The sequence below is a fragment of the Mus musculus genome, chromosome 8 (assembly GCF_000001635.26).
Source record: "Mus musculus strain C57BL/6J chromosome 8, GRCm38.p6 C57BL/6J".
In the NCBI taxonomy this organism is placed as follows: Eukaryota; Metazoa; Chordata; class Mammalia; order Rodentia; family Muridae; genus Mus; species Mus musculus.
In genome coordinates, this window is record NC_000074.6 from 77,656,883 (window position 1) to 77,667,761 (window position 10,879).

At 43.0% G+C, this 10,879-nt stretch overlaps 1 protein-coding gene and 1 long non-coding RNA gene across 3 annotated transcripts in view; one reads left to right on the forward strand and one right to left on the reverse strand.

Moving 5' to 3' along the window:
- Positions 1-10,219, forward strand: part of 4933431K23Rik — a 31,161-nt gene extending 20,942 nt beyond the window's left edge. Inside the window, exons 1-3 of one of the 2 annotated variants that reach the window (XR_003947563.1) lie at positions 2,276-2,485; positions 2,840-2,942; positions 9,789-10,219. This is a non-coding gene — a long non-coding RNA (RIKEN cDNA 4933431K23 gene). Of the gene's footprint in view, positions 1-2,275; positions 2,486-2,839; positions 2,943-9,788 lie in introns of those variants that run through there. The other variant, XR_001778587.2, reaches the window with a different exon arrangement.
- Ednra (endothelin receptor type A) overlaps positions 6,147-10,879 on the reverse strand; it is a 61,424-nt gene continuing 56,691 nt past the window's right edge. The window contains exons 7-8 of the mRNA NM_010332.2: positions 10,441-10,549; positions 6,147-8,234 (exon numbers count right to left, since the gene is read on the reverse strand). Coding sequence (NP_034462.1) covers positions 8,094-8,234; positions 10,441-10,549 — 250 coding nt within the window. The 3' untranslated portion in view covers positions 6,147-8,093. The remainder of the gene's footprint in view (positions 8,235-10,440; positions 10,550-10,879) is intronic.

Below are 10,879 nucleotides of genomic sequence, written 5' to 3' on the forward strand. Positions count from 1 at the left end.
GGTTTGGTTGAAAATAATCCCTTGAATATCAGGTGGACTGCAGAAGTATGCAACTGTACCACCTAGCAGGGGCCAAGGCAGCTTGCAATTTATAATGGGAATTATTTGGTATCTACAAGTACAGAATCTAGGAAGCAGGATAGAGAAAGTTGGAAGTCCAGAATCCCTCTAGCCTGACGAATATCAGGCGCAAGCACACTGGGGAATCTGCCATCCAGGGAAGGAGAAGAGTAGTTAGAAAACCACCTACAACTTGGCAAACTTTCCTTGGACAGATACAGGCAGCCAGGCCTGTATCGGAGCTGCCTCCCTCCCGTTGCCATCACGGATGGATGGGCTTGTAATCCTGAGAAGGAGTCTTAGTGTGGACTGCTGCGAGGTGTTTGGGCATCACCCAAAAGATACATCTTCAGCAAACTGGAAGCTTATCACCCCCACTGAGTTCTGTGAGAAAATACTCATGTATAACCAAATGCTCTTACTTTTTTTTTTTTTTTCCGTAAGCCAATAGTTGAGAGGTATTCAGTTGAAGACGTAGCTCAGCGGTAAAGTGTTTGCTTAGCATGTGTGAGCCTTTGAGCTTCATCCTAAGCACTCAAACCAACCAAAGCTGAGTGAGACTGAGACTCATCTTCATATAAAATCACACATATGTGCTCATATATGTAGGCACACAGAGTTTCTGGTCACCATATCATTCACTACAGGCTAGAGCATCCGGTTGTTTCCTGTGGTGTCCATGGACCCTGCCACTGGTTGGTTCAGGCAAAGTGTTCATATGGGTGACTTGGCTGGTTGTTTTTCCAATGTTTTATCCTAAGAACAATTATTGATGTCACTATTGTTTTTATAATACATGGTGGGGGTGAGTTTGCACATATCAAGATGTGTGTGTGTGTGTGTGTGTGTGTGCAGGTCAGAGGACAACGCTGAGGAGGTGGTACTGTCTTTAGAAGGCCTCCTGGGATTGATCTCCTCAGACTTGCATGGCAATTGCTTTACCCTCCGAGCCATTTCACTGGCCCATGCTTTCAAAGGTAGATAAGTCCCTTTCTTGTCCTTAGAATTGAAATACAGTCAGAGGACAAAGGGCTGATGAGGAAAGCCTGGTTGTAGGAGCAGTCCCTGTTGGAGTTGGAGGAGAATTATACTTTTGGAAATGAGGCTGCTGCTATGTCCTCTCCCTTCCCCAGAGACCTTGATCTATCAGTTGTCTTTGTTTTATCTGCACACATGGCACCCCCCTTTCACTGATCTCAATCTCAAAAAGACACGGGATGTTTTTCTCTTGAACTGTCTTTCTGGGATCAGCTGAGTGGTCGATTCTATCTGTGTGCATTTCCTCTCCCCCAACTGCTAACAAGCCCGGCTTTCCATTTGTCAATTTCTATTAAATTTCCTAAGCCTCTTCCTCCTCCTCCTCCTCCTCCTCCTCCTGCTCCTCCTCCTCCTCCTCCTCTTCCTTCTCTCTCTCTCTCTCTCTCTCTCTCTCTCTCTCTCTCTCTCTCTCTCTTGTGTATGAGCTCAAGTTGGTAGATTTTCCATCATAGATAAGCTTGAAGACAAGCAGAAAGATACAGTTGATGGAGAAGTGGCTGTATTCTGGAAAAAAATACGTAAATGGAGTGAGTCAGAGATGTGCCCTGGAGGGGCCTGGGCCAGCGGCTTGTCTGACAGTGGGATAGTGCATAGTCTGGGCAAGGTCATGACTCCCATCTGGGACAAATCAAGCCAAAACACCAAACACATATCTACTGTTATAGAATCACATTGAAATAAGCATTGATCATTAACCAGATAAGGGGACGGTAGTTTAGAACTAAAAAGGAAAAAATCTTTGGAATTCTCTCTATTGCTCTAGGGAGGTTCCATGACTCTTCTGATTCTATTTAGAGTTGGCATTACTGCTCTTAATTTAATTTCTCCCAGGCATAAACACATTTGATAGATTCTACCGAATCATCCCGATGCCAAAGCTAAGGAACCGAGGGGAGACAGAGGGAGGCCTGCTTCCTCAGGGAAGAGCAGCCTTGCAAAGGCAAACATAGTTATTTGTCCTTTATTATTTTCAAGTTCTAGGAGTTGATGTTTTTCTCAGTTTTTATTATAGAAATAAAAAGTCACAGAGCCCTACTGCAGACCAAATATAGACAGTGGGTTGTTTTTGTTACTACTCAGAGAAAAAGTAGATCAGAAGCACTTCCAAATGGAGGATTTCTTAAAAACCACTGGGGATTTTTAAAATAGGAAGACCTCAGTAACATTTCAGGACCAATCAGTGCACGTGTGGTGGGTGTGTGTTCTGATGTAACTTTGCCTGTTTCAAGTGTGACATAAAATCAACAGAGATGGTGCAGCCTATTACAAACACAGGAACGGGGCATCACCTGCCTGGAAGGGCTAGGGGCCTCGCAGTGCATCCCTCTTCCAGGCATAGATCATCATCTTCTGTATACAGCCACTGTGTCAGCAGCTAGCAACACTGGTAAGAACAGAGCAGGTAGCAGGTTAATTTACATGCATTCTAGTATCATGGCTATTTGGACACATGTCCAATTAGGTCACTATGTTAATACTTTAAGACTTGTTGGGTAGATTTTATTTATGTATTTATTTGTTTATCTATCTATCTGTTATTATTATTATTTATATTTGCTGTGCTGGGGATGGAAACTCAGTCCTCTCATGTGGTAGGTAAACTACCCCTGAGCAAGACCTCCAGTCCCCACATAGGTTCATCTTTTGAATGAAAAGTAACATTTACTGCCTTACAAAAATACAACAGAGGTGACAGTGTAGTTTCTTGTTATGATGTTAGACTTCCATTTTATTTCCACAGACATGAACAGGTGCAAGAAGGGCCTGACAATGTGTTGACCAACTGACACCAAAAGACTTCTGACTCCTGAGCCCTTAGTTCCAGTCTGCTGAGTCACCACTAAGTATTCCATTGCATTTATTTATTTACACATCTCATTTCGTGTTTCTGGCTGTTAGTACTATGTAACGTGGTGGGTGTTCACCGTCTGAGTCAGGGTTTCTATTTCTGTGATGAAACACCATGACCAGAAACAACTTGGGGAAGAAATGGTTTTTTACTTGTCTTATGCTTCTATATCACAGTCAGGACAGGAACTCAAACAGGGCAGGAATCTGGAGGCAGGAGCTGATGCAGAGGCCTTGGACGGTGTGGCTAACTGACTTTTCTCTTCATGGCTTGCTCAGCCTGCTTTCTTATAGAACCCAGAACCTCCAGCCCAGGGATAGCCCCACCCACAGTGGTTTGAACCATCTCCCATCTATCACTGTTTTATTGCCTATAGCTTGATCTTGTGGAAACATTCTCTCAATTTAAATTCCCTCCTTTCAAAGGCTCTCTAGCTTGTGCAATCTGACAGAAAAGTAGACAGTAGATCTGTATTTGTGTTGAGTGAGAAGCTAAGCCAAGGGGTCTGGGATGGAGGGAGGGAGGGAGAAGGAAGAGGAGAGTGGTATCGCAGCGGGACATTCAAGCCTACGCCTGGGAAAACCACAAGATGTAGAGTACAAAGGGGGAGCCCCAGTGCAAACTATGGATCTCAGTAATCAACCACAGCAGCACTTGCCCATTCCCTGCACCAAGGGTACTGCACCAATGCCAAGTGTAAATGATGGGGAAACTGGGTGGAAAGGGAGGAAGAGAGCACAGAGAACTAATACAATTTCGGATTGCTTTTCTTGTGCACTTTAAACTGCTCTAAAGAAAGCAAGCAAACAAATCAACCCAGCAATAGAAAAAGATGAATCAAGATAATTTAGGTGGAAAACTGATTCTAACCAGAATAGGTCAAAATGAACTGCTTTGTTTCCACAAACCCTGGAAGGCATCAAGAGAACCTACAACTGGGGACACAAACACTTTCCCATCTTTGTGACAGGATAAGGTTAATTTTCTTCATCATTTCCAAACCATGGGTGTCAGCTCTGGGCACACAAGCTTTTGGCCTGGACACATGAGGACAGGGCTCTTGGTTACCTAGTGCTTTCTTAGAGCCCTCTCTTACCACCCAAGGATGCTGGCTGTCCTGGATTTACACAATCAGTGTAGGTGAAGTACAGTCTCTCATGAGTGTGGTTGTGTGCAAGGCAGGAAACAACTTGACGGGAAGGGAACCAACTACAGTTACACTGACCAGACATGATAGCACAGAGATAGGAAGTGGGTAGAAAAGTGCCACCGTCTTCTGCACAATTTGCCGAGGGGGCAGATGATGCTCTCAATAATCGCCTTATTGAGATGTTGGTGGAAAGTGTAACAGAAAAGAATGAGAAATGACTTCCAAGTGTTTGCCTTGAATAGCCAAAAGATGGAGCTATATTTAGCAGAATAGAAGAATATTATGGCAGCACAGGTTGGGATTATCAGGCTTATTCAGTGTATATTATGGTCTATTAGCCATCTGAGTGGAGGTGTCCAGTAAACAGAGACCATGGGTGTGTGTCTTCCTCTGGGTGGCCACACAGCATATTGGTTATTGGTACCTAATTCTTCTGGAATGCAGGCTCCATCAGATCTGGGACTTTGCCTGTTTTGTTCGCTGTTGTATATCCAGTATCAGGCTGCAAAAATTTACCAGAAAGGTAAAGGATGGATGAGAAAGTTGTTTAGTAAACAAAGGAGGATGATGGATTAGACTCTACCATGAAGTATGTCTGAGTAAGGAAAATTGCTTTCCTGGCAGTTACCAAGAAGAAACTTGCAAGGTATTATACAACAGACATTCCCTACAAAGATCTATTTAAAATGAGAAGGTAGGTGGTCAGAATTCGAGAGGCAGAGTCAGGTAGATCTGTGAGTTTGAGACCAACCTGGTCTATAGAATGAGTTCTAGGACAGCCAGTGCTACACAGAGAAACCCTGTCTCAAAAACCAAAACCAAACCAAACCAAACCAAACCAAACCAAACCAAACCAAACCAAACCAAAGCAAACCAAACCAAACCAAAATAAGACAAAACATCAAAACAAACAAAAAAGGAAATTAAAAAGGAAGAGACACTTGCTAAGCTTCTGTAAACTTATTTTCTGTTTAACAGGCCACTGCCAACACAGGCCCTTAGCTTCTGGATCATTTCTACAAAGTTACTTGTTGGAAATGTGGTGAAGGTAGAAATTAGAACTGTTTGTATGAATAAATCATTGCCAGTCCATAAACAAAATGCACACTGAAGCCTGTGTATTCAGACCTATGATGTTCTGAATGAAAAAATACATTTTATATGTAAAAAATGAAGCATCTTTTAAAAGATAATAGTTTAATAAACAAAACTGTTTGCATCTATGTCTTATTCTAGGCATGTATAGGTGTGTGAGACCCAGTGGTGCACTTGACTACTAACACACAGGGGCAGTATTTCTCAGCTCCAAAATTCAAGCAACTGGAACTTGATGTATTTTTTTTAATCTTGATTTTGATACTTGATTCATTTTTAACTAATAAAATAATACAAAAAATTAAAATAGCTAGATTTCACCAATTATCTGACAGAAACTCCAGGAGACTTGTCGGTTGTACTATAGCTGGGGATTAGAGCAAAATAATACTGTCCTGGGGTTGTGGCTCTGTAGTAGAGCACTTTCCTAGCATATCAGAGGTCCTGGGCTTTATCCCCAGAGCAAACAGTAAAACACACAAACACACCAAACACACACACACACACACACACACACACACACACACACACACAGAGAGAGAGAGAGAGAGAGAGAGAGAGAGAGAGAGAGAACACCCAAGGGAATAAAGAGAAAAGTGTAATACTTCCAAGTATAGGACTCTTGGCTCCAGCAGGGACAAGGCTATGACAGGGAATCTTGCATCGTCAAATTATTCAACCTATCCTTCCTGTAGCTACTTTCCTGTGCACGGCACCTTCCAGAATTTGTAACTACAAAACTTGCAAGTAACTACAAAAGTTGCAAGTATGGAAAGCTTGAGATTCTCATGTGTAAGAAGAACTGACCAAAGTGGGTTGTATAATAAAGAGTCACCCAGAATCCTCTTCCAATCTATACATACCCTAACACACACACACACACACACACACACACACACACACACACACACACACACACAATGAGAGAGAGAGAAAGAGACAACCACAGAAAATTTGGCTAAAAGAAATGTACAATTATTTATATATTTATATACATACAAAATAAAAGTTATTTGTCATTCTCACAGTCTGTAAACATCTGGGAAAATGCCCAGTAGAGTTACCAGGGCCCTTTGAAATAGTGACCACTGAGGAGTTGGGGACAGGATGGAAATTTAAGTTTGTCTCACAATCAGAGAGGAGCAAAGAGTTAAAGGTTCATGGCAAGTGTAACTACATCTCACTTAACACAATCAGCTCATTTGGCCACTTTGACATTGTTTCCTGCCAGGAAAAAGGAATGAGCAGGAAAGCCTGGTAGCCAGTCATCACTGTAGGAGAAACTGAGAGAGTCAAAGGAAACATGCATTATATATGTGCTACTATTGTGAAACTTGTAGAAAATGCCCAGGCCCTCCAAGGCCACCCAGCAGTTTTTTCCTAGGTATGCTTCAGATGTGGGGCTGGAAGTCTCAGGCATACTTCAGTGACACATTTAATCTGCAGGACAAGGTTTTACATTAAAAAAAAAACATTAAAAAAGACTAGGCTTATGAAAAATAGAAAACCATTTGACCTAATGGTATTATGATTAATTATTATTATTTGGAGACGAGTTCCTCTAGTTAGTGCAGGCAGTCTCCCACTCACCGTCCCTGCCTCAGCCTCCAGATGCCGAGTTGGAAGCACAGTGCTATCTCGCCCAAGTATTATTAGTACTTTGGGAGGCAGAAGCAGGAGGATCTCTGCGAGTTCAAGGCCAGCCTGATTTATAAAACAAGTTTCAGGACAGCCAGGGCTACAAAGAGAAACTCTGTCTTGAAAAACAAATCCAAGTAAACAAGCAAAATCCAACCAAATAACAACATAAAAAGAAAATACAGGTTCTTAAAGATTCTTTGTCTAGCAGCTACTAAGCTGCCGTGCTGCTGGTCTGTGTCTGTGTCTGCAGCAGCTGTGGAAATCATGGTTTCCAAACAAAACAGTACCATAGAAACAACTAACTCCTCATCAGACGGTCTTCCTTCCCTCCTCCTCTTCCTCTCCTCTTTCTTTTCTTCAGAGTACATTGAAAGAAGATGAAACGATCATTTCTAGGGTACCATGCAGTTATAAAGTACCAACACTCGGTGACATTTCCAAAAGAGTACTTTAACCTCACAATGTGTTTGGCTATAAGATAATAATAATTAATAATAATGAATCTGCCATAACTTTGAAACACTTTTTGTCTGTTTGTGTCTTGTGAGAACAGGTAGCCCTGGCTTTTCCGAACTATGTTGATGAGGCTAACCTTGAACACCTGACCATCTTCCCTCACCTCTCCAATTTTAGGATTGTAGTCATGGGCCATGAAACGCAACAGAATTTCTAGGGCAGTGGTTCTCAACTTGTGGGTTGCTAATGACCCTTTAACAGGGGCAGGCTAAGACTATCAGAAATATCAGACAATTATAACAATTCAAAATAATTGAAGTAGCAACAAAAAATAATATTGTGGTTGGGGGGGGTCACTGGAAAATGAAGAACTGTATTAAGGGGCTGCAGCATTGGGAAGGTTGAGACCCACTGCTCTAGAATCTTAGGATGGACAGTTCCCACCAGCTGGTCCATAGAACTGCACGGAAGCTGGTCATGAACTTGCAAACTCTGTGTTCATGCAAAGGCGGCAGCTAGGTGGCTTCTTTGAACCATCATCTCCTTTCTCCCAGCTCTAATTTTCAAGTGTTGGAAATGACATGCGCGGTATGCAAATCATATACAGTACTCAGGAAAGACCCATTGGCTATAGCTGGGACCGGTCCACCACGTGCTGTTGGGAGGGCAGGAGAGCTTTTCCTAGGATGGACTTAGAAAAGGAGCATGGGAGAGACTTGGGAGGTTTTGGGAGCGCATCTGTGGCGTAATGGTTGTTTCCATCCTAGGACTTGAAGGCACACGTCTCGGTGTTTCTGCGGAGGGTTAGTTCATGCTGTCCTTGTGGCTGCTCCGTTCCGTGTTGTGGTTGTTCTGCTCTTGGTTCTTCCACTGGATACTCGTTCCATTCATGGGGACCGAGGTCATGAGGCTTTTGGACTGGTGACAACAGCAACAGAGGCAGGACTGCGGGTGGGAAAGAGAGAGAGAGAGAGAGAGAGAGCGTGTATAAATTACTCAGTCAGTCTGCCGCTCCATTCTGAGTCACACAGGAAGCTTGGGCCCTCCAGTGAGGAGTGCCCATGGACAACCGAGGACAGCCAGAGCTTGTCCTAGCCAGACAGAGATCAGGAGCAGAGGTCTCTTGCTTTTCATTTTGGTTGTATTCTTCATGTTTAAGAGGAGGGGCAGTGGTGCTGGTTGGGGCAGGGTGGGGGGGGTGCTCTTTCAGGCAGATGCAGCTGGGAAAGAGCCTGGGGGTCCTGCTTCTTCATCAGTGCATCTCTTATGAGATGCTTGGTATCTGTCAGTACTTCAGGTGACCCTCACTATAGCCCCAGCTGTGGGTACTGTTGTCATCTCTTTATGAAGGACCATTGTGAGGCCCAAGGGTAGGGAGAGCAGAATGCAAATTAGAAGCAAGGGCTCTCAAGACTGGATTCTTTCCCTTGGCCATTCCCTTGGGTGTGTGTCTAATTTCTGAGCATTTTTAATGGGACCGTTCCCTTGCCTTCTAATTAATATATAAAGTAATCACCAAGTGATATCAAGTACAGCTTATGAAATATACTAGTTAGAACCTGGTGTGAGTGAACCCATTTCAGTCCCAGCACTTTGTGGTTTATAATCTTTCCAAGGAGACCTCAAGGCCATGGCAGCTGAAAGTCCATTTTCAACTCTTATCTGTTTGTACGGTCTTCTGGGTAATATGTCTGTCTCTGCTTAGATCACAGGTTCTGTGAGGGCAGTTATTGTGTTTTCCTTTTCAATCTTATGCAGTAGCTCACAGATATTGAGTACTTATTGTCTCCACGTATATCTGTCTGTCTGTCCACCTGTTGTCTGTCTGTCCATCCACCTGTCTTATGTCTATCTATCCATCCACATTGAGTTCTACTTACTGGATGATCACTTGGTTCATCAGTTTTTACAGTGAAGTAACTGAGGGAGCTAGAGGGGGGACTGATCACCTGTGGGTGAGACCATTAGCAGATGCTGAGCTGCACGGTCAGCAAAGGTTTCCCTGACCTCTACTCTACTATGGATAAAATGCACTGTGGGCTAAAGTTAAATATCTTGGTCCAAGACAGCACAACTCAGTAAACATTAGGGCTGTCCTAAGTCATTCCAGAACTAGAAACTGAGACATCAATAAGACAGGGGAGTTCCTACAGATATTGTTGATGTGTCTGGAAGGAACTTTTTTTTTTTTAAGATTTATTTATTATTATACATTACTACACTGTAGCTTTCTTCAGATGCACCAGAAGAGGGTGTCAGATCTCATTATGAGTGGTTGTGAGCCACCATGTGGTTGCTGGGATTTGAACTCAGGACCTTCGGAAGAGCAGTCAGTGCTCTTATCCACTGAGCCATCTCACCAGCCCTGGAAGGAACTTTGAAACAAGAACGATGGCTACAAGGGAAAACGCAGAGTGCAGATGCCCAGAGTAATCAGTATATACTTTCCTTGGAAAGGCGATTATTTATTATTTTTTAAGATTTACTTTTATTTTATAGTGTTTGCCTGCACGTGCACCAGGAGTGTTCCTGGGGTCTAAGGAAGCTGAAAGAAGGCATTGAATCCTCCGGAACTGTAGTTACAGGTGTTTCTAAGACACCATATTACTGCTGGGAATGGACCTGAGTCCTCTGCAAGACCAGCAAATGCCCTCCCTTAACTGCTGGACCACCTCACCAACTCTGAAAAGGTTGTTATTAAATCACAATGTAATTGCTGTTAGTGAGAGCTCGCTCAGCCCCAGAGCTGACTTCTGCCGGAGACAGGCTAAAGTCTAAGACAATGAAAGGCATGAATTGGCTTTCTGGACTTAGGATGCCTGGTGCTTATATTTGAGCCTTCCATTTGAAGAGAGGCAATAAATTGGATGCAATGAAGTCAGTCTCTTTGGCATTAACCTCTGAAAGTATCATCTGAATATGTATCGTTCTTCTGCTCTGATGTCAGTCTTGATCTTCTTTCTAGGTAACAAAAAGTGATGTCACTTCTTGAATGAAGAGATGAAGAGGAGGGTGCCTGATCAAAGCAGTAGCAAAACTGAATTGTCTGTGACTGTTTACTATGGAGTTCCCTGATTTGGCTGCCAGAGAGAGAGAGAGAGAGAGAGAGAGAGAGAGAGAGAGAGAGCTAGATCTTGTAAAACAGTCTTACCTGAAAACAATTTTTGAATTTCTTGCTCACAAAATATAGAGCTATTGGGTTTATGCAAGAATTCATGGTTGCCAGGTTAATGCCGATGTAATCCATTAGCAGCAAGAAGCTGGAGCAAAAGAAAACACTGTCGTTAGAACACATTGCTTTAGAATCTGCTGGGTGGCATTTACCACCAGATCAGCATCTCTCCTAGCCAAAGCAATGTCTTATGGGTAGCAGTTAGGATTTTATAAGAAGCACTGCAGGATCATTGCATTGCTTAGTGGAAGCCCTTGTGCACTGCCTCAGGAAGGAAGTAGCAAGATTATTGACAGGACTCACACAAACTTTGGGATCAGTGGTAGGCTGTATCAGTTAAAAACATATAATTAAGTTTACAATTTTAAGTTTCAGAATTTATGAATGTAAAAAGCAGCAAACCTCTAACTTCTTAATG